The sequence below is a fragment of the Syngnathus leptorhynchus genome, chromosome 21 (genome assembly GCF_054491065.1).
Source record: "Syngnathus leptorhynchus isolate UIUO chromosome 21, UIUO_Slep, whole genome shotgun sequence".
Lineage (NCBI taxonomy): Eukaryota > Metazoa > Chordata > Actinopteri > Syngnathiformes > Syngnathidae > Syngnathus > Syngnathus leptorhynchus.
The window spans coordinates 2,995,137-3,022,522 of NC_141215.1; the positions used below are offsets into that span (position 1 = coordinate 2,995,137).

Genomic DNA, 27,386 nt, shown 5'->3' on the forward strand with positions numbered 1-27,386 from the left:
GTCAAACATACAGTATTTAATGAAAATATGGATAAAATTGTCATTTTACATTATTTTTTCTCGAGGCTGTAATCGAGAAATGTTACTTAAATATTAAATTAATTAAATATTAATTTGATATAATTTATGATTTAATATAATTAAATATTAATTAAATATTAATTGTATGTATTTTTCTTGTTTGCTTGCAGCGGTGTTAAATTTGTGAATCCTGACAAACATGAAATGATTTTCTATACTAAAAAAATCAGATTTCAATGTACTGACCAACGTTTAAATACAGTAGGTTGTTTTCAAAAACGACTGATAAATACGTACTGCACTGCAGAGATTGTTGTAACCACTAGAGGGCGCAATTGTTGAATTAATAACTGATCAAATTTGGAGCTTCAATCTATCTACAGGTTCAGATTTTTTTTTTACTTAACAGGAGTGTTAGACGTATTGTAACTCATGATCATGTTAAGTCATTCGAACATTTTAATATAAAAATGCAGAGCCAGACACAAGAACATTTACCATTTGATTTATTTCACTTTTTTTTTTCTTTTCGCCACAGTGCAATTCGATGTCGTCACATCGAAACCGGTCTTTCTCACGCGGCTTTCCAAACAAGTTTCTCGTGTTACAACTTGATGCTACATTTGTCATGATGAGAAGCTTTATGAAAGAAAAGTTAGTTAGTTACTCAGTGGCTTAATTCATTCACTAGTTCAACTGTATTTACCGACATTTGCTTTATTCATCACAGTGAAAGGTTGTTTTTTTTTTGGTATGGTTTAATAATATATACATGCTCACTAAAATATTCCGCTAAAAAGCAATTTATGGTGGACTACCACGTGAGTTAAGTCTCCCTTTTTACTCCTCAAGAACACAACTACACCAAATCGTCAATTTTAAAGTCTTTTTTTCCGAGATTGAGGCCGTCCGTTGACTTCCCCGCCGCTCACGCTCCATCGCCGAGTTTCTCCGGTGGACCTGATGCCGAGCAAGATGTTAGACAGCACATCTTGATAGAGACTCAGGCAGGCCCACCCGGGCAGGTAGAGGAGTGTGATGAGTCCCATGAAGTTGTGCGAATAGTGTGAGTAGTCCCATGAGCATGCTTGAAACTGCCTCAGACACAAACCCCAGCATAGCTCCCAGGTGTAGATGAAGCAGATGTAGATGGGGAGCCTCCGCCAAGTCCCCCAACCTCTTTTAAAGTGCAGGTGCAGGTAGAGTTTCTCCACCACGAAGCTACAGCTGCCATACATGAGGAAGGACCACAAGGACGTGTGACCCGTCAGGCTTCGCTTCTCCACCAGGTTGAACGCCGAGGTGAACATCACCTCATCCAGAAAGCCCTGCATTCCAAAAAATATGAAGCGGATATACCCGGGGAGGCTTTGGAGAGGACGGACTCCCCTGGTGGGATGATACTGCAGCTTAGACACCCCCTTATGGAACACCTGACTAAAATAAAGAGCCAGGATGTAATGGAGGACCAAGTGAGTCCCTGGTAGGACCTTCACTTGCGTTGTGAGTGCGTTGCTGATGTTCTCGATCAGAACCTGCAGCCCGATGTAAACAGACGGATAAATCAGCAGATGAAAAACCACAGGCCTTCTCTGAAAGCACCATTTCTTCGAGTAGACTTTCTCCAGCGCAAAGTGGGTCAGTGAATGCACCACGCATAGATACGGTGAGGAAAAACCCACTAACTTCGGGTCCCGGTCGGATAGAACCCCACGAACCGAGGAAAGCAGAACATCCAGGGTGACACCGTGCATTCCGTAAAAGTACAGCCGCATCCATGGCGGCAGCCACCGTGCGTTCTCTTCAGCCTCATCAGAACCGCCGGACTCACCGGTTCTGATCCGAAGACTGTCTCTGGAACGACGGACCATTATTTAGTCATCGAGATGTTGCTGTTTTCCCGTTCCGCAACATTGTTTTCCAAAAAGCCTCTGCAGTAACCGCAGCGTTCGCGAGCAACCACTGACTTACTGGTGCGTTCAGGTACCTCTCGGAGAAAAAAAGATTTTGGCGACTTCCCTGTTTTTTTTTTATAACTTATATTAACGACAAGTTATTTGGTGTCTTTCTACCTACGTTGGATATTTCTGTACAACAAGAGTTTAATATACCCCCTTTTACCCAGCCGATGTAAATTTATAGCAAACGAAGTCGGACACATTTGACAGGAAGGAATACCGCATTATCCTTTAGTACTAAATTTAAACAGTAGATGGCAGCATTGTAAGGTTTTTAAATAACTAACTTGGGCGGACCCCTTCCTCACCCTAAAATCTTGTGTTTATTCACAGAAACATGAGCAAAATGGCTGCTCACATGTATCAGTGATGCTTGAGTTAATAATATTTTCCACCTTGTCAAGAGCAGTATGCCAAACGCTCCAGTCACATCTACATCCCATTAAGGTGCCTGCCTGCCTGCCAAAAGCGTGACGATAACATTTTCTCATCAAATCCTTTCCATTAGGTTCATTTTAGCCGGCCAATGACTTGAAGATGAAGCTGTCTTCATCTGAAGCTTGATTTATAGTCCCTCCGGAAATGAATGGCCGTGCACTTAGATTGAAGAGTCCAGAAAATGTAATTTCAAAACCCATTTCCTTCAATTTTTTTTACCAATAATGAATGGCCAGATGACCTTGTGCTATTGTGTAGCCTTCATAATACAAAATGTGTTTGTAGTTTTGCATTGTTTACATTTTTTTATTGTTCTGTTTTCGTCACTGGAGAGATTTCAAATCCGCTTGAAGATTTGTTCCTCGTCCTTAGAGGGAAGGATGAAGGGAGGGATAAAGACATTCCTCCCAAAAGAAGCTTTGCATTATTCCCGGGAGGCGTTCAACAGTTCCCTCATTAGGGATTCAAAGCGACCCCCTCGGACCGAGGAGGGTGCGCCGTGTCACAAAGAAGCAAAACACCCGCTTCTCTTCTCTTCTCTCCCCCTTCTTCTTTTTAAGACGATATTGTAATCAACTTGTCTTTATGTCCCTTGAGGCGATTTTATCCGACCTTTCTACTCCATTTTGAATTAATGAACTTCTCCAACTTTGGTGGCTTGTATTTATTCATTAAATACAACCTGGTTTGTGCTATTGTTGGGTTATATTGCCTGACACGGTGTTAAAATTAATCGATTATTCGACGATTAATCATTATCAAATTAATTAAGCCCAAATAATTGGGGGGAATGTTTTTGTAATAGATTTTAATACGAAATAAAAATGTTAACCTATTATTCGATAAATCAATGAATCATCGAAAAGATAATCAACTCCAAAGATATTCCATAAGTGATAGCTCTATCACATTTTCTGCTTGGATTGTTTGTGTTTATACTTCAGAGCATAAACGCTTTTGTTCAACCTTAGCTAGCTCGACTTACGAATGCCATTGAAATTTACGAAAAAGATTTACATTTTTTATGTTAACCACCAGGAAATTATTATTTTTAAAAGTCAGAGGAGCTACTTTACTTAGAAAAAAACAAATTCAGATTATTTTTCTGTATTCCTACAAGCTCCTCCCCGGTTGTCAATGGCAACTTTATAGCGACCGACATTTACAAGTCTTTTGTTCCACCTTGTTGACCTTTCCTGGTACCTGTCATACTCGGCGCCGGCGTACGCCCCCCTCTTTGTTCAATCAGCGACACGCTCCACTGTCTGCTAGCTACCGCCAGACAGCCTCCACGTTCTAGCGCATGATTGTTCCGAGTATGATTCAATTGAACTGAAAGGTGTCTGTTTGGGGGCGGGGCTATTTCAGCTTTTATTGTCAACTTGAAACTGTATACTGCCAGCCTTTTGTGCATCCTTTTCAACATCCTGTTCACAGTCCTCTTTGGTTCCCCCCCCCCCCCCCGAGGGGGCTTGTGGGAGATTGTAGCCATGGGTTACCGGAGACCCTACTCGCGCTCCGATTGGTCGAGCCTGACGTCAACTCGGGCATTTAGTCATATGGACACTTGCTGATGTTGTTGCCGCTCTCTCGCTACTCCTACGCGTCCAGACGGACGACGAGGCAGAGCGTGGGAAGTTGACTATCAAGTGTGGCGCCGGGAGGACAGCAATATGACCTTCACATGACTTTTGAGTTGAGCAAGGAAATTGAAATAATAGCATTTATTAGAAGTTGATAATCAACTCCCATTGATTAATCAAGGAATTGGCCCAAAAAAAAAAAACATTATCAAACGCAATAATTGTCTTTGTCTCATCATCTTTATGTGTCTATGACTTTGAGTGTGTACGGCTTTTAATTGACATGGGTGTCAAAGAAAGTTTAATTAGTTTGCTTGCTGTTAAGTGAAAAAAAATCTCGCTCCAGGCACCCAGTATATAGAAAATGAATCGAAATAATATTATCAGAGGCCTCAAACACAAAACATTCATGCCGATTGAAGATGACTCCTGCTAAGTCTATTTTTAGCCCAAAGTGTGTCTTTTAATAAACATCCACGGTGGAATGGAGATGAGAGGCCATCTTTAACTCGGTGGTGTCAAAATGTCTCAGATCCTCCACAAAATTAAAAAAAAAATACATATGCATATTGGTGAGTAATCTTAAGTTACATCATACTCCCCTGAGACAGTATATGATCCAATGCATCACTGAAGGATGAGTTGGAGGAGGAATGGATGAAAGAAAAACAAGAAAAATGAGGAGGAAGAGGCCTGTGATTTTCACATTTCGAAACAAAACTGCAACAAATGTGACAATAAATTTCATTCCAATCTTTTCTTCTTCTCGCCGACATTTCGATGACATTTGCGTCTTTCCCAATGAGGTCAAAGTCGTTGAAATGGGAACAGCAGTGGCTCCATTTGACTCCCTCCATCTGTCCACCATGTTTGCCATTCACTTCTGCTCTTTTATTTCTTTTCCTCCTTATTGCCGTTCAGGCACCGCCGCCATTTTTCGCACACTTCTTCATCACTTCACCCACGCACGCTGCTGTCTGCTCGTCTGTCGAGTGTACAAACACACACTTAGCGGCACCGGCTCTTTTTTGTAACAGTGAAATGTCACAGGAGTGACAAGTTGGTACTTAGAGGTGATAATCCAGAGGTGTTACTAATTGCTCTATTGGAGTGCCGTGTCAGATGTGTGACTAGCAACATTTAGCTGTTTACAACTAAAAATATTGATATAATGTAGCTCAGTGTAGAATTTTACATTGATAAAAACATTCAAGCAAAAATTAAAAAGTATGTTGCAATAAAACGGTGACCAGTATAATTCACATAAAAAAAATAATACTACTTAGCTCTGTCTATGTAGCAAGCTAGCTAGCTAGCATACAAAGTCAAAGCTAGCGTAGCTACAGTATGTAGCTAACTATCTATCCAATTTATCGAATCAATCTAATCTACGTATTTTAGCAATCTAGCTATCTAATCTTGTGTGAATAAAATCCGAGTTCTTTAATGATCAAATTATCATTCGTCTCATGCACATGGACAGCAGGGCCTCCTTAGCCACCACATGGACGCCCTCCTCATACACGGCACTAAGTGCAGAAATTATTGTGTTTGTGCATAAGTACCAACCCGCTGTCAATCAGAAGATGAAAATTCACTGTTCAATTTGGATTAGCATAATCCTGATGTCAATTCGGATGGTGTATCGTGGTAACCGGGGTCCGACAATTTCGCAAATATTTAAATTGAATGATGGTTGAAGCTATCAGGTTGTTAAAAAATAATCATGTGTTTATAAGACGAAATTCATCTCCTATTTTTCATTCCAAGTCACTCCAGCCGGAATCGGTGGGGGGATCCGACACTCACTAGTAGCCTTTAAATATAGCAGCCAATTCCCCCCCCGGGGTTAATTGAGGTGACAGTTGGCGCCGGGGTGCCGACGTCTGCCTTTGACCCACTGACACATTTCCTGTTCCATCTGCCACGGATCCCGAGTCGACACGTTCGGACCTGAGCGTGTCGACTTGGGTATTTACCTTACGACTTCTTTGAATAATTCAACCTTGAGCTTTGCTGCCCCAGCTGCTCATTTCTTTTGTACATGAAGCAAAAAGATCCATAAATCATACATCAATCTCTTCTTTAATCCATCATTCCCCGCTGACCCCCCCCCCCCCATGTGCTTCTGTTCACATTCTCATTTTTCTTACTTTTTCTTTTTCCTCCATTCACCATGTCACCTTGGCCTCCTTGTCTCTCTTTCATGCATAAATAACTTGCTTCTCACATCTTTGAAAGTGCATAATCAAGTAGTGTGCATAAAAAAAAAGTCGTAGCGTTATTTCCAGCTCAGGTGCTAAAAGACGGTCACGAAGCGGCACTGAGCTTGATTAATCATTCATAAGTCTTGCCTGATTCCACTTTTCCTTTGTATTGACTTTTCTCCCATAACGCAGGAATAATATTCTGAATTGAATCATCATGAGCGAGAAAGACAGGAAGGGAGAATAAGAGAGACAACAGCAGATAACGAGAGCGTGAGGGAGGAGTGTTCACCATATCTGCCTCCAACTATCCCTCTAATCTTAAAACACCCCTCAGAAATCTGCTGGATCAAAGTGGGTTTGAAATACATCCAGGCCTCAGTATAAAGTGCGTGTCTGTGTGTACGTGCTAGATTCTTGTTACGTGACAAGGCAAAAATATGCCTTTTGAGACTACCGTATTTTGCGGGCTATAAGGCGCACCGGACGATAAGGCGCACCTTCAATGAATAGCCCATTTTAAAACTTTGTCCCTATATAAGGCGCACCAGACTATAAGGCGCACCATGAATGCATCATGTTAGAGTTTTAATCCAAATCAAATCATTCTCTATTTTATCTTTTTTATTTCAATTTCAGCTGCAACAATTATTTTTATAATCACAAAATAATAATCCATAGTCTTTTTGATTCATAGTCTTCAGCGAGCCACTTGTGATTGATTTCATGACACAATGCTTCAAGCCAGTTTAAATTTAGGAATTTGGTCCATATATAAGGCACACTGGACTATAAGGCACACTGTCGGCTTTTGAGAAAATTTTAGATTTTTAGGTGCGCCTTATAGTCCGGAAAATACAGTAATTTATCATGTATTTACACAGGTCCCCTATATAGTACATCCTACATACTATATATGTAATCCAGTGGCTGCAATACATTTTGTATATCAATGGGGACATATAAGAATAATAGGACTTGAGTAAAAGTAAGAAATGGGCCCTCAAATAAGCGGAAGAAAATTCCCAGAGGACCTAAGATTGACCCCTGTGGAACTCCATATGATAAAAGGCAGAGTGGAACTTACTCAATCAACATGGATGGACCCAAATATTTCTAAAACCTCGCCAAATGACTTTGTTTTTCTTTAGCTTGAGTATTCAGTGAAAAAACAACATCTCCATCCATCACTGCGTCGTCCGTGTTAATCCTTGTGCTCAGGTGCTATCATTTGCTCACACGTGCTTGTGCACAAATCAGGCCGATGTATTTCCCGTCCAATTAGCCCGTGACCCCATTCTCTCCCCAATTGGCTGCCCAGCCCCGGCTTCTAATGGCTTTTATCTCCCCTCGTCTGTTAGCATTAAGGCGACGGAGACTCCATTTGACCAAGGGCGTTTGCGTAATACTTACAGATTCTCCTACTTTCCCTTATTTGGGAAACAACCCGTACGTGCGTACGTGCTCAGGTGCATCCAAATATATCGGACCACCTGTGTCAGCCTCTGTTGTTGCCATGGTGAAGTCCATTAGGCCCGCAGCCAGCGGGTAGGTATGTGCAAGTTTAGATTTGTCAACCACTAAGCGAGTTGTTTGGGTATCGTGTTAAAAGCAATTTGGAGAGGAGATTTGGTACATAAAAAAAAAAAAGAAAAAGAGATTTCAATTATTGTTTTGAGCTCCCTCATTTGGCTTATCCCGTGAGATCTTAAAAGCTTCTCGGTCGCATAGTTGACCAACCCACAAATGCAGATGAAGGAAAACGCACGTCCTAATCCGCTACACAATCAATGAACAATCATTCCGCGCAAAGCAAACCTTTGTTTGAATCCGACGGGCGGAATGGCTATGAAAACATTATTTCCACGACTGCTGCTATGGACAAACCCTAAATCTGCCTTTTGTAATTGAGATTGAGCAATTTCGGTAATGAGAAGCTGCTCGTTGCCCTGTGTGCTAGCGGCTAAATATTAGCGACAGCTCTCAAGCTGAATTTACTTGCTTTGCTTAAGCTAGCTAACAGCCAATCGGAGCCGTTATCGATTTCCATCCTGGCGCTAATTTAATTCTTATCAAATTTCTGGGACGGACTCTTGTGGGAAAGATGATGTTGCGCCCCACCTTGGTCCTATCTTCTACCGGATAAAAAATAAATACATATATTTATTTTTTAATTCTCTATCTTCACAAAAAGCAATATGGTGAATACTACCAGTGGTCTTATTCAATTGTTCCTAATTTTCTGGCTCTCTGTAAAACTGTGTGATCGCCCCTCCCTTCCCATATGCGCTTTTCTTCCCACTTCTTTTCTCACCACCTCTTCTCCATCCCTCTGTCATTTCCATACTCCTCTACATTATTACATCCAGGTCCACCCACGTTTGCTTTTCAAGTGTCGTTAACCCGGCTTAAGCTGCTTGACAAGCACCACTCCGACTCCACCTAGCAACAGCTCCCCCCCCTCCCCTCCCCTCCCCTCCCTCCCATCTCACGCCGCAGCTGGGAACACTGGGAGCAGATTTTCATGCTCCCACTGCCGCTCTCTCATTGATCTCCGAACATATCTACTGACGGCTTCTACTGTGTGAAATCTTCCAAGGAATGATATTCAAAAGGAGCCCATTTATTTATTTTTTTGTGGTTACTATGGCAATAGCCGTGCGGAGCACATTTTTGTGTAATTGTACCTGAGACAAATATTGGATCATTTGAAGAGCTTGGAAAAGTGACTTGTAATTTGAACGTATGATCTTTATTCCATTATTTTGCAATGAGGCTCCCGCATTCATCTTTTTTTTACACAGGATACAAAGTAACACACATACACACACACGTTGTACAAAGGCTGCCATGACCACGGAAGAGAAAGTAAACTCGGGTAATGGCCAAGCTTCAGTGGAAAGTTACAGCTTCCCTTCCTGTTTTTCCTTCGTCTTTTGTCCAAGTGTGTGTTTGTGTTGTGCGAACAAGAGCGGCTTTGACTCACAAATTGCACACTTGCCTCCCTTTGTCACTAGATTGTACACTCGGTGTGTGTGTGTGCGTATCGATAAAAATCTACATATTCGTGCGAGTGGGCCTGCCCGGGCAAAACGTGCGTGTGCATGCGGTGACAGGGAACTGACCGGTCCGTTTGGATCACTCCCACACGACCCAACACAAACACGGATACACACAGACACACAAACGGGTATTCTTCCAGTTTAACCCTTTTGACGTACAATTCCATTTGAGTACTTGTCGATTCCGAGTAGCAACACTTGACAGTACCTTAATAGTTTTTCAATCTTCATTAAAATGTATTTATTTGAATTAACTATTGTTTAAAACGTTGCAACACTTCTTTTACATACAATCAAACATTATTCAAAACTTGTAGAAACAAATATATTGAAAGGTCTATCCTACAATACATTTAATTTAAATCTAAATTTATTTATTTTATTTTATTTTATTCAAATGTAATTTTTTAATGTCAACCAAATTGCACACCTCATACCCAAGGAGGACATAATAGCATAGTATATTACAGGTTGGTTAAGAGTATCGGGTGTCATAGTATCGGATCAGTTTGACACAATACAGATAAGTGTGTGAGAGATCATAATTGATGAGGACCTCCGTTTTGCAGCTTGTGAAACCCGTAGTAAAGCGATGAAACACAATCTCTTCCTTCCTGGTGTAAACAGTAACATCCCCCATGCATCTTTTTTTTTTTTCCTTTTTTAACACGGCTCAACGCCAACTGCTACACAATAACAAGAGCCGTACTATGACAGCTCGTTGTGCTCGATTTGGTTTTACGCTTCCTCCTATAGGCTACCAGGCAACGAGCTCCCGAGGGAGAACGTAGACTCGTACAACTCAACTCGTTCAAGGAAAGTTTGTGTTCTGTACAGCAATCATTTCTTCAGGCAGTACGAAAATGTTGAATTTAAATGTAGGTTGCATTAAGTCTTTCAAACTGCCCGTGATAACATTTTTCCTGTGACTCACACATGAAAAACATGTAAATAATCCTATTTTTATGTGCATACCTTGAAAATCTTAGCAACCAAATAACCTTGGATTCTAAAGCATAATACAAATGCAATTTCTAGATGGATATGACAAGGCTGTTATTTGTTGATGTACTTTTATGCTAGAAAAAGACAGGAAAACTATGACAAATATGGCAATATATGATAAATAATGTTGCGTTTAAAAAATCTGAGGTTCTCTGGACTGCCGTTTAATATTTCATTCATATTTGATCAAGATTAGACAGCAATTTAAAATAATTCCATTTACCATGCTCGGCTGCTTCTATCTCTGTCAAATCTTATCAGATCAAATCGTCCGTTGTCGAGCTTTTATGGGATCTCATTACAGTTTAGAATATTCTGCATCTGGGTAAAAAAAAAAAAAAAAAGCCACCTCGTTTTAGCTAATAGCTTCCCGCTCAATGTTATTTTAACGAGCTGCCTTCTTTGTGCTGAGAGTGTTTATTTCAACCCGTTTTACCACTACGCGACGTTGACTTGGCAACAGGAGTACGCTTTGCCAAAACAATGTGTTTTAAAGTTGGAAGCTGTAGCAAGAGCAGCTGGCGTAGATGTGGGCCACTGCAAAAGTGAGCCCCAGAGGGAGGTCAAAAATCGGTCACAGGGCAGCTGATGTATTTTCCTATGATTCGATTTGTAAAATTATATTCCGGTAGGCCGCCTAGCATAAGCACTCTACATAAAATGTTGATACGACATGACTTTTTTTTTTTTGAGTCATCGTGGGAGGGTGGAGTGCCATCCAAATACATGAACATTTTCATGAACAATAAAATCAAAAGCACACAAGTGCCCGGAATACTAGGTCAAGCTGTCTGTACCGCATTAAAAATGGAGAAGCGTCGTCTATCTGCGTGTTGCTATGAGGCCGCTTCCGTTTCATTGGCCGTGGTCCCCGATTCCCTGATCCATTTTGCTTGAATCACTGGCAGCTATAAACAGATTAGAATTCTGTGTGTGTGAATGTGTGTGTTGACTTTGACTAATCTGTTCAAACGGTGAGGTGGAAGGTAAACCAGAGAATGAAAGGGAGATTTTAAAGAAGGATGTAACAAAGATGGCGGTCATACTGGTCTGGTCCATTTTTATAAACTAATAATCCTAAAACTAACGTCATTTAAAAGCGGTTTTTCAAGTCATTTTGAAAATCGATTTGTCGATTCAACCTTTCCCGATTACCAAGACCTGGTTGACTCAGAATCAGTCAAGTATGATTTTAAGCTAACATTTTTTTTTCGAGTAGCCATATCAACCCTGAGGATATCTTGAGTAAAACTGTAAAAATATGTTAAATATGTCGCCTTGTGGTCGCCAAGGGGTTCCCAGTCCTAGCAAACAGCATTAGCGAGAGGGACTCATGGCCTATTTGTGTTAGCTCTGATTAGCCTACCGTTAGCGTACAGGCTATGACACTGGTTTTAACAGAGCGAATAAGCAAATAAGCAAAATGTTGACTCATCGAGGTCAGTGATCGCAATGGCACGATGGAACAATTGCTCAGGGCTTCATTTTTATGGGTTGACGGTTGAATTTTAAACTCTTTACTCGGGTGGAAAATACTCCTTCAAGTGTTTCCTGTTATTCCCTCACATGCTGACAAGGTGACGTGGGCGGAGATACGCTGGCATTTAGGCAATGCAACGATTCCTTTTGACATTTGTGTCAGTCCTGCGTGTTGTCCTTGAGGTCCGCAGATGCCGCCTTATTCCCCGAGTCACTGTCTACAAACTCGAATTGGCAGAAAACGTTTCGGTATTACCAATGACTGTGTGGCAGACTGAGATAAATAAAAGTGTTTGAAAAGGGATTACAAAGCACTCATCGGAATTAAATTTGACATCCGGTGATGCGTGACACTCAATTATGAGTGCTCCTATAGGTAAGGCTCAGTCTCTCTCAACAATTTACCTCCATTATAAAGTCGATTTTTCGAACGGCAGCACTGGAACTGAATATAATTTTTTCCATTATACTTCAGAGCAGACCTATAAGTATTTATTTGTCGTACATCATGAAAGTCAGTTACCAAAACCCCAAAACTGAATCCAATTGAAAATTTACGGGACGATCCGAAGGTCATTCGAGGGTATTTCCGTTTCAAAAGTCTTGATGGTCCAATAATGTCGTCACACTGCGCTGGAAGTCTGAAAGTCTCCTTGGTTCAACGAGGTCTCAGTTAAATGCCCGCTCAGCAGGTCCAAGCAGGATTTAACACTAGAAAACAATCACATGAGTTTGTACATCACTTCTCCGGCAATCCAAGACGATTTCTTACTATTGGCAGTCATTGAAATCTCCGTCAAGGTGGCTCATGGTGATAAAGGGATGTTGTAGAATCTGGTTGGGTCTGATCCTCCCATTGGGATCCAAGTGCAGCATCTTTACCAATAGATCAACGAAGCTCCTCCTATCAAGGTTGTCAGCTCTCGCGTCTTCTCCGGTCAATCCATCGCATCCCTCACGAAGATAGAAACGTCAGGTATCACTCCTTCTTATTTGCGATTGGGATCATTTCTAGATATCTTACCTCCAGAAGTTCGTATAGACTGTTAAGGGTGCAGGGTATGCAAGAGGAACTGTACAGCTTGGCCTACAAAAAAAAAAAAAAAAATACATTTTAGATTTCTGAAGCTGTACTAAATACAAAAATCCATCCATACCTTAAACATCCATAGTCTTGGTCTCCGTTTTTCAGATCTTGCATAATAATGTTGGAAAAATTGTTTTGTGTACACTCCAGAATTCAGCTGATGTTTTGGTGGCTTTCCTATAACTCGAAGTATGTGTCTCATCTAGTGAAATGATACATCTACATTTACAGATGTTATCTCTTGACTAGGTCATCAATCAGGTTTTACTGGACTCACCATGTCAAACTCATCACTACTGGGGAACAATGCCTTGCCCATGAGCAGTTCTGCCGCAATACAGCCTAGAGACCAGATATCAATAGCCTCATTGAAGGGAGCACCCAGAAGAATCTCTGGAGATCTTTACAACATTGACATTTTTAGTACCGTTTCCCGCTCACTAGTTATCGTCCATCGTGATTGTCACTCACCTAAACCAGAGCGTCTGAAGTTCCGAGCCCTTGCACCTCTCTGAAATCAAAATGGCTGTACCAAAATCGATGATTTTAACTCTCAGTGGCTGATGGATGTGATCCACTAGCATAATGTTATCCGGTTTGAGGTCGGTATGGGCGATCCCTAAGCTTTTCAGGAGTTGCAGGGATAAAGCAACCTGAAACGATGAAGAATTACGGTCATTTCAAAAGGTCAATTCAATCGATAATCCCAACGACGGAATCGAACCTGCTGCAGAATAGGACGGATCTCCTTGAGCTCCAAAGCTTCTTTCACTGTGACCTGGTATTGGTAAAGACTCATGTCTAGCTTTTCAAACTCATGACAATAATGGCCCTCGTGGACAAAGGAGCTGTACCATTTCACGATGTTATATTTTTCCAAATTGAAGTTTTTCAGCACCTCCAGGGTTTCTACCTCTTTCTGAGCATCGCAGTTGAATTCTTTCTCCATGATGATTTTTAAAGCCACCGATTCATTGGTGGGCAGCTTCCTGCAGTGGACCACCTTTCCGAACGACCCGCATCCCAAAATACTCTCCACCATGAATTCTGCAGACGGGGAACATATTAAACTCCCTACTTCCAAATCTAATTCCTCACCAAAAACACTTTCAGATGAACTTGTTTCATCACTCCATGCTGCATAGTGGAATAATATTGACATGTCATCTATCGAGTTAGGCTGTTCTTGAAACTTAATTTCTTTTGCGCATGGTCTTTGTACACGTATCCATTCCATTAACAAACGAACAGATTTTCTATTCGGTTAATTGGGCTGAATCAATTGTGGATTCAGGTCACTGAGTTTGTTTGAAGGTGAGTCTGCCATACAGAGTACGTAGCGACGGGGATTGGCGGTGGCCGTACTCACGGTTCATGATAAAGCGCTAGTCCAGAAGCTTGTAAAACGGTGTAACTGACAAAGCTAAAGGCTGGACAGCCACAACCGGCTTCTTTCCATCACAGCGACTCGGACGCTCACAGCTCTAATATGTCGTACGATGACATCATCGACAACGTTCCCTCCGGGCATCAGCAATCGGAGAGGTGCGATCATTGCATGATGTCGCCACGGGTAGTATATGTAAATATATACATTTGAACTTTTTTTGTAAAATGAACCAAGTTTGTTACTCACTCATTCACTGCCATTGACGGCTATAGACGTCAATTATCTAGATTTATATTTTTCTTGCATGAAAACCTGCTGTATGGGTAATGTACATTCGAATTTAAATAAATGACACGAATTGTAAGCTATATTATGGTATGCTTATGAATGAACCGAAGACACAAAGAGACATTTTTTTTTCTCCCAGTCAACCTAATTGGTCTAGTCCTCGCCCACTGGTGCATCCACTGCACTTAAGACATCGACTGCCAACCTCCCCAGGAGAAGTGTCTGGCGCTGCTTGTGACTTGAGTGCAATAATCATGCAGTCACACCTCACCAACAGAACAGGCTCCGCCCCATCCGTCGAGATGGGGATCTTGTCACACTGCGGGTGGCTTTGCCTTTTTCATACAAGCTCGAGGATTTTAAAGTGGCATTGTTTGAAGTAACGGCTTGGATCTTGCCATTTAAAGCAGCCGATAGCCATTTTTGTTTTCGAGCCTTAGTGGTGTCTGGTGGGCCTTACCGGGATCATTTCTGTCGGTTACTGAAAGCGTAATTTAAATCCTGATCACATTTTTTGTGTGTGTGTTTGCGTTTTGGTACGCATGAGCAAATCCAGAAGATGCCCAGCGGGGTATGCTGAGGTCATCAATGCATTTCTAGACTTGGGTTGGTTTGAATGATGTAAAAAGGGCTTTCAGTAGGTCCAGGAGAAGAAAAGGAACCCCCTGTTGTGTGCAAAGTAGCATTGAGCGCTACTGGATGCCTCCGAAAGGTGGCTAGAGTGTATATTTTAGATTTTTATTTTTTCTGTAAATTCATACATATATATTTTTGTAAGAGAATTAATTCTATAAAGTCAAAGCTTCATCATTAAAAGTCCGTTGAAGCTTCTCAAACGGATCCACTCTGTCAATTAGCGAGATAAAAACGACAAAGACTAACACTAAACTGAACCCTAAACCCAAAAAAAACAAAATCTGTATTGGCCTCATAAAAACTCCTATTTTAAAACTAACACCTTACATCATAAATTGAAGGCAATTCCATCCCATAATATGACGATGTCACCTTCTATGACATCCAGTGTTGCATTATGATGACATCCATTCCTAATCAATCCCAGTACGGTTATATCCGACTAAAATCCAATTCGTGTAAATTGCATTAGTTCTATTCTGTTAAAACTAAAATTTTCCTCCAGCTATAAAAACCGACGTTTATTTGTGAGCATTTTCCCATTTGCAGTTGAAATTGACCACCCTTAATACAGATATGCAAGTAATCACTCCGTAAAATTAGTCTCTTGATGAAAATCGGATTTTCAAGCAGCGTAGCGGTTCCCTCTAACAATATGGAGGGCATTAATTGGGATTTCAATTAGTCTTCCTTTCTGTAATTAAAACTAGCAATGGTGATTATTGATGAGATGGGGAAACGGAGGAAGGGGAACATAGATTAACACAGAAGGGAGTCAAAGTACAGATGTAGTCGATTAAAAGTCAAAAGATAACCTCCAGGATGAAGTAGGGGGAGAGATCTCCCAAAATGGAGGAAGGGGATGTGCACGGAAGGCCACCGAGGAGAAGGATCACCACTCTCTAATGATCAGTCTGCCGGTTACCATGGCAATAACGAGCGCCCATCAAGTCATCATCAGTAGGTGGTCCGTCTGTGGTTCTCCTGATAATAAAGACCTTGCATGTTTGGATAACTGACACACTTTTTTATTATCATTGCAACATGGTCAAATTCAAATTCCAAGTGAGGATGAGTCAGTAAAAGAACTTTTACCTTTACTCATATGACGGCAATTTGCATAATTTAATTGGGGTCTGTCACCTTTGGAGCGTATTAAATATTTATTTAGTTTCTTTGGATTCGCCAACGTATCATTACCGGACTGCCAGCTGTTTAGATCGAAAAGAGAAAAAGTATATTGAAGTAACAAAAACCTCATTAGTTGCTCCCTGGTATGAGAAAGGGCATTTATGGAACTTGTTATTGCAGCAGTGGTGTGTGTATATGTGTTGTGTTGAAGGTCTTATGCTCCCCCCCCACACACACACACACATACACACACTTAAGATCCATCAATGAATATGCTTCAGTCAAGCGTTTACTTTTCCTGGTGGCCAGCTTTTATCGTAAGTTTATTTACCTCAGTGGCACAGCAGTATCGATATGGTATCTAACAGGAATACATGGATTATTGCTTTGCTTTAAATAGAATGAATAAAGAGCTCAGAAGGAGTTGCCACAGCGGACTGACAACTTGTCACAAAAAGTAGAGTGTAAAGTGTGTTTTTCTAGTTAGCATTAGCTAACAGCATTTTTTTTTAAAGACAAATTATTTCAATTTGTCTTCAACTCTAATTTGGCCTTATGACAGAATTTTTTCAAATCTTTTTTTTAACCTGGAGGTTAAACAAGTGTTGTTGCATAAGTGTGCACACCCTCTTTTAATTAGCCTGTGACTGTCGCATTCAAAGACTTGTTGAAAAGGACTCAGCACACGCCTGCCACTATGTGAAGTGCAACTGATTAACGCCAAATAAATTTTAGTAGGTTTTTCCTGTCCTTTTTTTTTGTTTTCAAGCACAGATGAAGGTTTTGTTCAACTTGTCAGGTAAAAATTAATTAGGGAAACATGAGCATTTAGCATTAGTCTATCTGCGATTGCTAAATTCTGACCACAGCCATTTCCCCATTTTAAGAGGGTGTCTTTTTTTTTTACAAACTGATACAAACAAACACTCATTTGTAGTGATAACAAGAAACTTAAGTCTGATTTAAGGATTTTAATGTACAGTTTTTCCATTCTTTGATAGACAAAGTGACAGTTTTTGGCTATATAAAAAGCTATTTAGAAACCAGCCAGCGGGGGTTGAAGACAACAGTGCATGTGCTTACATTGGCAGACACCAATTATGGACAGAGGACACTCACACAGTTTGGGAATACATATTGTATGCCACAAGAACCACTTCATCGACACCTTAAACCGCACAAAACTACACACCGAGCCACTTAGAATCTGCCCAACCCCTTGCGAAAAATGTCCCGGAAAAAGGTCAGTTTGACTTCAGTCACAAAATCCAGACTTGAATCGTAATAATGAGTGTGATTTGTGATCAGGTTTGAACATAGCACCACCATCAACCTTTGGGATTGTCGACTTTGGACAAACTGACCTCGTTATGTGAGTGCTCGAAACGGTTGCTACCACAAGACGGTTAGAAAGTTTGGCAGTGAAGTCATCAATTGATTGTGATACACAGAAGATATTATCGTAAGGCCTGTTTTTATTTCTTTTGGTCAGTCTAAGAAGAAAACACGAGTCATCCTCAGGAGGCAATTGCTAATTAGCAGTGAGAGGGAAATATAATCTTGCACCAGTCAGACCTTTGTAAAATCTTGCATGATCCATAATCAATACGGTTCTTGCTTGGACATGGAGTGATAATGACAAAGTGCGAAAAATTATGATTTAGCTTTCTCTTGTATCTCCGGGGCGATATTACGGATGTGTGGAAGTAAAGTGTGCAGGAAAAACTTTTCACTGGCAAATAAGTTTGAATGTAGACACAAAAAAATGTCGAAATACTTGTAAGCTAAATGCTAAATCTTTGTTTGTAGCATTTAGCTTGATTTTGCTTTTTCTTGTATCTCGGGGAATATATTACGGATGCGTGGAACTGCCAGTTGTGCAGTAAAAAAACTTTTCATTGGCAAATAAGTTTGAACGTAGACACAAAAATGTCCAAATGTACTTGTAAGCTAAATGCTAAATCTTTGTAGCATTTTGCTAACAAGTACGTTTGAGCAAATTTGCGAGAATGTGCTCGTCAAACATTTTTACTCCACATTCAACGCTTTTGTAAAAAAAAAAAAAAATTAACAACATACAAATTTGATGAAGATAAAACATCAATTTTAATTCGTCAAAAATCTTGATTACGTCTTTTTATGGGGCGATCGTAAGTATAAATGTAAGTATACATTTTTGGCTGTTTTCCCCCTCACTTGACTTGATTGTAATGAGCGACAATATTTTCAAATTTATCTTTCAGGGCATTAAAAAAAAAAACATTTACAATACAATACACAAATTGATTCTTCATTTTTACACTCTTTAAAAGTCGCCGCTTTGGCGCTGTTTCGCATGCTTGTGGTAGCACTCGACTCTCTTTTTGTGTATAATCCACACAATTAATACCAGAAATGAAGTGTGCACTTCAAATGGTACTGATTGAATTCTTGTTTACAGCGCATTCATCATAAGAGCACCAAAGTGTGTACAGTTTTTTTTTTTTTTTCTAATATATACAACCCCTCCAAGTGCAAGGCGTAATATGATACAACAGTGTTAGTGGGCAGTCAGTGACGTCCATGCTGAGTGCGTGTTTCATATTCCATCGTGATCCATTTCATAAGTCCGTTGAGAACCTTTTCATTTGTTAACGCTTCTCTGAGACCAGCCCAGTAATGTCACGGTAAAATGTTGATTTAATATGTACAGTGTCGACACTTCATTAAGTACACTTGCACAATCTACTGTACTGACGTCCTAAATGTGATCTGTATCAAATATTTTGCTTTTTTTTTTTTTTGTTTTTTTTTTGGGGATTTCAACACAACGTGCAAGCTAAAAACCACAACAATCTGCCGTCACCTTGTAACAACAATTACAGTAGATTTTATATGTAAACAGAGTCCTGTGGTAGTGTCAGGCAGTGTCAACCGACTGGATGCTTTTACCGAATGGCATTAACTGAGTTGTTTTGATTCCGTGCTTAGACCTCTGCCAAGGCAAAACAAAAAGTATGCTTTTAATTGTATTTTTTGAAAACATTGTAAATGTATGTGAACACAAAAAAATGCAAGCATAAAATATAGAGAAAATACTGGATGTTATTTTAGTATGAGTAGAATTTGTCTAGAGGCGGGACCTGGTTCGGGTGTTTAGTTCTTCGTATCAAATCGAATTTTCCTACTGAAATGAATGAAAAGGCCATTAATTTGTTCCAGCCTGTAAATTAACCCACAATAATTTTGTACAAGTACAAATAGCACTGGATTTTAAAATCTGAATTTGAAAACAATATACATTTAAAGCATAAAATAAAAGAATGTTAAGAGTGGTTTCAATAAGAGTAATTAAAAAAAGTTATATACGCACACTCACGCATTCTCCACCACCCATTCCAATAGTGGTACAAACACACACACACACACAACACACACACTGCAGTATTTTTGTGTTGGGTTTCTCAAAAGATGAAGTTTGACTCCACACCTAAAAAAAAATGATGTTTACTTGACAAAATCTTATTCAGGTTTCCTCAGAAATTCTAAGTCAATTTTCTAATATATTCATATAATATCTATATATTTAATAAATTGTTGTTGAATTTTACTCTCTTCATCACAATTTTCTTAGTTATTAGGATTTTTTTTTTTTTTCAAGTAAATATGACAAATTTTTTCAGTACAACTCTGGTTGCCCATTTACGGCACGGTTAATAAAGAAGCATCTTCGTTATGTTTTAGCCGATGGTTGCTATCTTTTAGCTTCCGAATGCTGAACCTTGATAAAGCGGGGGAACGCCGTGATGCTTTTCTGCTCGGCAAACCATTTTCCATCATGCGCCAGGAAACCAAACAGACCTTAGCAGTGAGATCCGGCCGGCGTGTAGTTGCTCAGCTCCCGGCGAATGGTGCTGAACGGCGACAGCTCCAGTTCGGTGGTGCACTCGTGTTCGTTATCGTCGCTGGCCGTGGTGGATGAAGGTGTGCGGCTGCAGCAGCAGCAACAGCAGCAGTCCAAAAAGGCCCTGCCCAGGGGGCGACACAGCAGGAGCAGCAACACGGGTGTCACCGCCGCCCTGCAGAAGAGCAGCAACTGAGAGAGCAGGTGGAGCACGGACATGGTGTTCTCGGGAACGCCGGCCGCCATGTACACGGACACGATGTTGCAAATGTTCTCGGGCACCACGCAAGCTCCGTAGACTATGGCCAGCGCCACCACCGTGCAGTTCATCTGACTCTCCAAGCGGATCTGCTTCTTGTTGCTACGCACGCTGGCTTGCTCGGCCCGCCGGATCTTCCGCGCCGTCACCAGCGAGCACCCGATAGTGAAGAGAGTGGGCAGACAGAAGTAGCAACCGAAGCACCACCACAGCCTGGCGCCCTCGTACGTCAAACCCAGCACGTAGAGCATATCGGGGAGGGCGGTGGAGATCCGGATCACGCAGCGCTCCACGGGAGGCTCGTCCGGGATTTCGGCCTCTTCCGTCACCAGTTGTCGGATGAGCAGCTCGGGCAGCGCTAGGAGGAGCGCTCCGATCCAGATGACGGCCAGCTTGGCGGTGGTGGACGTGCAGTTTTCGATCATCTCGTAGTACATCTGGACGTTGGTGGCCGCCCGGAAGCGGTCGATGCACAGCGCGCATAGCGTGAAGGTTGTCACGCCCAGCGAGGCCACCTGAAAGGGAGCAGAGACAACAGACTCAGAATCCCTTCACCGAGAAAGACTCTTCAAGATGTTGGTTGGATGAACAGCCTTCAAAGTTTTCCTCAACAGCAGCTGGAGTGTGTATACAATTTGTGTGTGTGTGTCCTTGCAGCAAGCATCTCATGAAGCGGCCTCCTCACACTCCAGTCATTCCGTCTCTGGCTTTTCTCCCAATGACTTTTACTACTTCCTCACCCTCTCGTTCCGAATTAAACATCCCTTCCTCTCAACCCACTCCCCCCAACAGTCCCTCCCGTCATATCAAATTCAATTACGACAGCCAGCATCCCAGATGGCCCCACTGAGCCTCGGCTTTGCTTCTCGAAATACTAACTTCCTGGACAGATACGCACGAGAGCTCTGTTGCCTCAACGACAAGGCACTCTAATCCAGCCTGTCCCCACATTGCCTTGAAATCAGACGTCCATTTTTATTTCGACCCTCAACCTGAAGCTACAGTCCACTTTGTGGCTTCATGCAAATCCACTGTAAAAATTTCATGACTGGACGAGTGTCTACTTCATGGAAGAACGAGAACATTTCGTGTATAATTCATTCGTTGGAATGGCTATTTTTAGTCAGGTATAACTCAGCCTAGCTGTCCAAAAGGAGCTCAAACCCTCGCCTTATTTTCAATTCCAAAATTCCCGTCTTATTATGAATGCTGTATTCATATATCGAATTAGCCTGAGGCTCAGAATATAGCAGCCAACATGTTTTTTTCACATCACGGTCATTGATATGAAAAGCAGGTGTTGCCGACAGCCAGTGTCCCCTTTGTACGTTTATTTAATAAAAGGTCATTAACTAGCCGATTAACGGTGCCACAAAGGCTGCATGTTATTTATTGGCTTCTAATGAGCACTGGTGGAGCCTGCTTGACCATGTGACCGCTGTCAATGTCAGTCGTAATGGGAGTTATCAGGTGATGAATGGGGATAGTGTGCACGCAATATACATAAAGTCATCTTTGTTTGTGTGTCACCATAGAGGCCTAACTCAACCAACATTCATCTGCCAGCCAGGGTATGTCTGACAATAGGCTGCTTCAAATGGGTCAACTCAAATGACCTCTTTTGACTGCGGACTCTCAATAAAATGGTATGTAATTTTTTTTTTTATAACTCCTAATGGTTGTTCTAAAGGAATACTCTCATACTTTTTAGTTTCCAGGGACCTCCACTCACTGTCTTAATGAAACATAACCAAAACTGGCAAACTCAAAAATAAATAAAAGCGGAACTAAAAAGAAATATATCTCATTAAAAATATAAATTAAAATATCAATATAAATTGATATTTAATTGTGTTGACATATTTTTTCTCTTATATATTTTGCTATTATATTTTTTTATATTTACATATTTCTATATTTATTTTGTGTTATATATTATGTGTTGCTTTTATGTCCCTATAGTTGTTTTTAATTTAATATTTCAATTATATATGTATTTTTAGATATGTTTTTATGTTCACGTTTACCTGTTTATTTTTTATTTTGGTAGTTTTAGTCCTGCAATGCCAAATAAAATGTTACTCAATATATTGCATACAAAGTACTGTACAACATCAGACATAAAAACAAAGTATACACTAGGGATTGAATTGATTAGTCAACTAGACTTTACTCCGCATTGATGTTTAAAGCTTTAAGTTGAGCAACTACTAATCCCGTTTTTACATCTTGTCTATCAAAATCAGATAGCTGTGGTTAAGAATAGTGGTTAGCATCGCTAGCTTAAACTATTCCAATCTTAGCTAGTCTTAAAACAAACATATGGTTGTACTTGTCTACCACACACCAGCAAGCACTTGTGGAGAAAGCTGCTAAAGATTTTATTATCGCTCTAATAATGTTTTATATGAATTGCTTTGAGGCTTCTAACAGTGTGCAACAAAGTGAAATACAATAATTAGCTTAAGTAGAGCCTCTTCTGAGATCAAATATCAAAAGCCCCATTTAGTGATGCCGCTCCCTGTGTTTTATTGCATCTCCCAGGCACTTTCTTCTGGACAATAAATTCCATCTCCATTAAATTACATCATGGTCTGGGGCATATTTCCCTCGGATATGAAAAAAAACATTTGCCTTGTGAGCGTAGCTACCGCTAAAGTCACTTTTCCAGGTTGTCTGAGTTTGTCTGGAAGGTGTCGCAGCGGACAGATGTGCTTTCCAACTTGATTCACATTTCCTTTCTCCGACTGAGCAAATCACCTAATGAATATTTCAGTCGCATTCTCTCAATGATCAATTTGGCCTTCAATTGTTTCCTTATTTAAAACCGCAATTGAGGGCTAAGCTAAATTATTTAAATACTATCTAATTAGCGACGTTAGCGAGGTCACGACATCAGACATAGCGTGTGGCGTATAAAATGAAGCGGGTGCGGCCATATGCGTTAACAACACTGCACGAGCGAGAGTGTGTGTCCCCCCCCCTGAGGCTTTTGTCTAATCACAGATAGCTGATGCAGGGAGAATAGCTGCGGGCAACGATCAGAGCGGGGAAGGCCATTCGGCCCATCTGCTGGATAAGCATGCCCCTCTAAACTTTGCATGCACACACAAGATGGCTGCCGGTACATATGAGAAAACTCAAGAGGTGTCATTCGAATTCCTTTGCCAATCGGAACGTGTCAAACTGTCAAATGCCCGAGTTTGCCTGAGGTAGGGCCGTAAACCACGCCCGTACCTGTCAATCACTTGTCAAAAAAACAACAACTGATCGGTACTACTTAGCCAGTGAATGTTTCCAAATCCTGCCGACAATGGCGGTTATGTCGCGTAAACAACACGACGCGGCTGCAAGCTTATTCCGAAAGTAGCAAAACAAACACAATTGAAAAATTAGACGTTTGAATGTACTTGCGAATATGTCTCATCATATCTGCAAACACATTTGAACTTACTTGCTAAAAATGTAGCATTGTTTCAAATAACGCTAAGCGAGTATCTTTTATTAGCATTTGACCTAAATTTTATCAATACATTTGAAAATTATTATGTATATATATATATATTTATATATATATTACAATTTATTGTTATTGTGTTGGGTCTCATAATGTGAATGTGAAAATCCATATGATATATTACTTTAGTGTATGTTTATGACGCCGTCATTGACATAATGACATATTGATTATGTCGTAAGACTGCCGCTGTCAATCTTACCAACTGCCAAAAGATTCACCTCAGATTTCACACGCCTTGAGGGAATTGTTAGATTTGTGTTCCAAGACGATAATTCGAGACAATTAGCATTAAGCCAGATGGAAAGAAATATGTGTGTTGCTCCGCCCACATTCATCCAAAGGGAATTGCTTCAAAAAAAATCCATAAGAGGCATTTTCGCCAATTATCATCCTGTCATGCTTTTGAATGCTAAATATTTGTTGACGTGTCCTACTAGTGTGGCAAGCACAAAATTCGACTTTAGTCGCTATTATGTTTCCTTGAGCTTATTTTGTCAACGTAGCTCTAAGTGGGCCAGAACAATCGCCGTCCCCCGTGGCTATCAAAATGCTTCCTGGCCTGTTTGTTATTTTTGGGGGCTGTTTGATCTTCCTCCTGGCCAAGTTATTATCCAAATTGCCATATTGTACCTTTTCCATCAATGGCTTTCTTACTGCCAGGGGTTATAGCGCCACCTGTTGCATTGTATTATACAGCTAGCAAATCCGATTTCCGACTCCATGAATGCATTTGTAAAGATAGCGTATGAATCCTGATTTCCATTTTGCTCCCTTGAGCCAATGGTTTTCCCGTCATTTCCTAACGAAAGCCTTAAAACCGCCACCTTAATTTGCTTTCCACCCCGAGGCATTTTATGACAACGGCCCTTCCAAAAATGAAAACATCAGCTTCAAACACAAAAGGGAATCGTCTCCTGTCAGATGACACTGATGGAATTGTGATGAGCGTCAGGAATCAACATGGTGGAAACAACCTGTGTGAGCAAATGACAGATGGCGGTGACGGAGTCCCAGATTAACGATGTTTGTGCGAAAAGGTCGTCTGTAGGTCTACTCGCGGGTGGGAGCTGTGCTCCAAAACTAGCAAAAACATACAAACCAAAGTCCTTTTTTATTGGCTAACATAACTAAGCTAGTTACTATGTGTTTTCATGACAGGTAAAGAAACTTGACACCACAAAGTCCAATATCCAAATCCGGGACAGCCCTTTCAAATACAGAGTGAAAAATAATACATCCACGCTAGTGTTTTGAAATGTATATTGTCGTGTAATTTAATAGATGCTATTTGTTAGCCAGTCTATAGTTTTGTTTTATTCGGTGTTAGCATCAAGCTAACAGATTTTGAGGCAAAGTTATGTGGTTGTTTTAAAAGTAAAAAAACGTCATAGTTTCGTAGTAAACTAAAACTAGCATGTAGCTTGTTTTTGGAATGTGGAAGGAAGCCAGGGAGGGTCGGACAGTCAAAACTGGAACCTGGAGTTCTGCAGTTTGGGCACTTTGTTTCATTCCTCTTCTCTAATGGATACAAAGTCTACCAACTAGTGGTGAAAGGTGTTACTACAACTTCAAATGTTACCTCCATATACGGCACCACTCTGCAGGTGACCTCCCCCAGCAGCCAGGACTTGGTTAACTCATGGAAGACCACCATGGGGAGGCAGAACAAGATGAGCACAAAATCCCACACAGCCAAGTTAGCCAGCAACGAGTTGGAAATGCTCTTCATGTAGTAGTTTTGGCACACGATGCACAAGATGGCGACGTTGCCCGCGACGCCCACCAGGAAGATCACCCCGGAGACACAGGTGATGGCGTAGGCGCCGTAAGTCTCGCTGGTCACCGGGTAGAACGGGTTCTTGATCTCGTCGCCAAAGTCCTGCGAGCCGGGCGGCGTGATCGGCGTGGCGTCCCAAGGGTTCTCCTCCCGGAAGGTGAAGAGCTCGGGCTTCCTGGTGAAGAGTTCGAAGGGGGCGTCGGTGGCCGTGAGGGCCACCGGCTTGGGGACGGGTTCCCATGGCGACGCGTGAGGCTGAGCCAGAGCTGAGCTTTTATTTGGACGGGTTCTCCCCCTCTTCCAAGCTTTCTCCTCTTTTGTCCCCCTCCTGTGTCGATCTCCCTCCGCGGGCCCCCCTCCACCCATTGAGAAGGTCTTAAGCGCATTGTGGTGTCCACCTGCCGGTGTGCCCGCACCACTCACCCCGCCATTCAACTTGATCCTCTTACTACGGCGGTGCGTCGTTTCCCAATGGGAGAGAGCATCCTCCACGGGTGTCAGCGTCCTATTCAAGTCGTCCTTGTTGTGTGCAAAGCGCCTGACTTCTCCCGCGACCCCTCGTTTCCATGGTCGCGTGGAGTTAAAGGTCCCTGGGATGATTGTCTCACCTGTGGCGCGGTCTCTGGTTTTGCTTTGCCGAATATCCCGGGATGAGCCGCTGGAAGTCCCGACGGGGTGCGGGATCAGGACTTCTTTTCCGCCCTCATTGTTTGTCACCGACAAACACACTTGTGCATTGATGAGGAATAACACCAATAGCATCCCGGGTGAGAGGATCTGCATCGTGCTGGAGGGGGGGGATTGCGGACTTCCGGAAAGTGCACCTTCATGTACTCTTCTGCTCTTCCATTCAGTCAACAGCCATGACGGACACGGCTCCGACGAGTTTCCGTTTCACTCCGGAAAAATACAAACAATTTGCTGCATTCATGAGGCGCAAACTTGTGGGTTACATCCAAATATGTGGTTGTGCCGCATCTGGAATCAGCATCGCCGGGGGATGGCAAGCGAAGAAAAAGGAGGGAATGTGTTGCATATCCGTCTTCTAGAAGATCCCCTAAATCCAGCGTCCACTGTTTGAGTCCCTGTGTGTGTGACTTGAGTGAGATGGAGCAGCGGCAATGCGGCGTGGAGCCGCCTGAAGCTCACTGATGCATCGGAGTGGAGAGCGAACGAGAGAGAGAGAGAGAGAGAGAGAGAGAGAGAGAGAGAGAGAGAGAGAGAGAGAGAGAGAGAGGTAGAAGAGGGGAGGGGTTCTCTTCACGCCTCGCTCTCTTCTTGCTATATCTCAGCGTGCACTGCAAAGAAAATGGACTCCCCTGGCGGATAACCCCGATCTGTCACTCTTCATTCATCACTAGAGCATCCACAAGACCCCCGGGCAGACCACGGCTGCAGACCCCCCCCCCCCACACACACCCTCATTCTGTCGATGCTTCAGGCAAACGTAGCAGCCACGCCCGTGTTGATGCATGAAAAAAAATCACGCATAGGAGGCGCTGTGTTAGCTATAAAGTGAAGGAATTATTAGGTACACCTGAAGAACCTCATCCAAAATTCCAACAGCAGACATTTATTGATATTTTTTTTGGGGGGGGGACAATTAAAAAAAAAACAGTTTATTCTCTCAACACAGTACAATCCCCACACGCACAATTTGAA

General features: G+C 41.7%; 3 protein-coding genes and 1 long non-coding RNA gene across 7 annotated transcripts in view; 1 reads left to right on the plus strand and 3 right to left on the minus strand.

Annotated features, from left to right (window-relative positions):
• LOC147040117 (uncharacterized) overlaps positions 1 to 27,386 on the plus strand; it is an 81,063-nt gene that overhangs the window by 2,191 nt on the left and 51,486 nt on the right. Inside the window, exons 1-2 of one of the 2 annotated variants that reach the window (XR_015063058.1) lie at positions 15,346 to 16,114; positions 21,963 to 22,073. This is a non-coding gene — a long non-coding RNA (uncharacterized LOC147040117). Of the gene's footprint in view, positions 1 to 15,345; positions 16,115 to 21,962; positions 22,074 to 27,386 lie in introns of those variants that run through there. The other variant, XR_015063057.1, reaches the window with a different exon arrangement.
• tmem229a (transmembrane protein 229A) lies at positions 488 to 2,051 on the minus strand. Its single transcript, XM_085902480.1, has one exon. It carries the CDS (start codon positions 1,890 to 1,892, stop codon positions 900 to 902), a length of 993 nt encoding a protein of 330 aa, XP_085758606.1. The 5' UTR covers positions 1,893 to 2,051; the 3' UTR covers positions 488 to 899.
• Positions 12,204 to 14,296, minus strand: LOC147040119 (homeodomain-interacting protein kinase 1-like). 2 transcript variants are annotated; one of them, XM_085902505.1, is made up of 8 exons: positions 14,210 to 14,296; positions 13,565 to 13,887; positions 13,312 to 13,493; positions 13,118 to 13,241; positions 12,911 to 13,042; positions 12,778 to 12,840; positions 12,526 to 12,707; positions 12,207 to 12,464 (listed from the first exon to the last, which is right to left on the minus strand). In XM_085902505.1, the coding sequence occupies exons 1-8, from the start codon at positions 14,214 to 14,216 to the stop codon at positions 12,377 to 12,379; spliced, it is 1,101 nt and encodes a 366-aa protein (XP_085758631.1). In that variant the 5' UTR covers positions 14,217 to 14,296; the 3' UTR covers positions 12,207 to 12,376. The 2 variants fall into 2 exon arrangements, with proteins under 2 accessions (XP_085758630.1, XP_085758631.1); XM_085902504.1 differs by lacking the exon at positions 14,210 to 14,296 and having other exon boundaries at positions 12,204 to 12,464; positions 13,565 to 14,190.
• Positions 17,270 to 26,869, minus strand: gpr37b (G protein-coupled receptor 37b). 2 transcript variants are annotated; one of them, XM_085901633.1, is made up of 3 exons: positions 25,527 to 26,869; positions 20,126 to 20,942; positions 17,270 to 19,754 (listed from the first exon to the last, which is right to left on the minus strand). In XM_085901633.1, the coding sequence occupies exons 1-2, from the start codon at positions 26,505 to 26,507 to the stop codon at positions 20,127 to 20,129; spliced, it is 1,797 nt and encodes a 598-aa protein (XP_085757759.1). In that variant the 5' UTR covers positions 26,508 to 26,869; the 3' UTR covers positions 17,270 to 19,754; position 20,126. The 2 variants fall into 2 exon arrangements, with proteins under 2 accessions (XP_085757759.1, XP_085757758.1); XM_085901632.1 differs by having other exon boundaries at positions 17,270 to 20,942.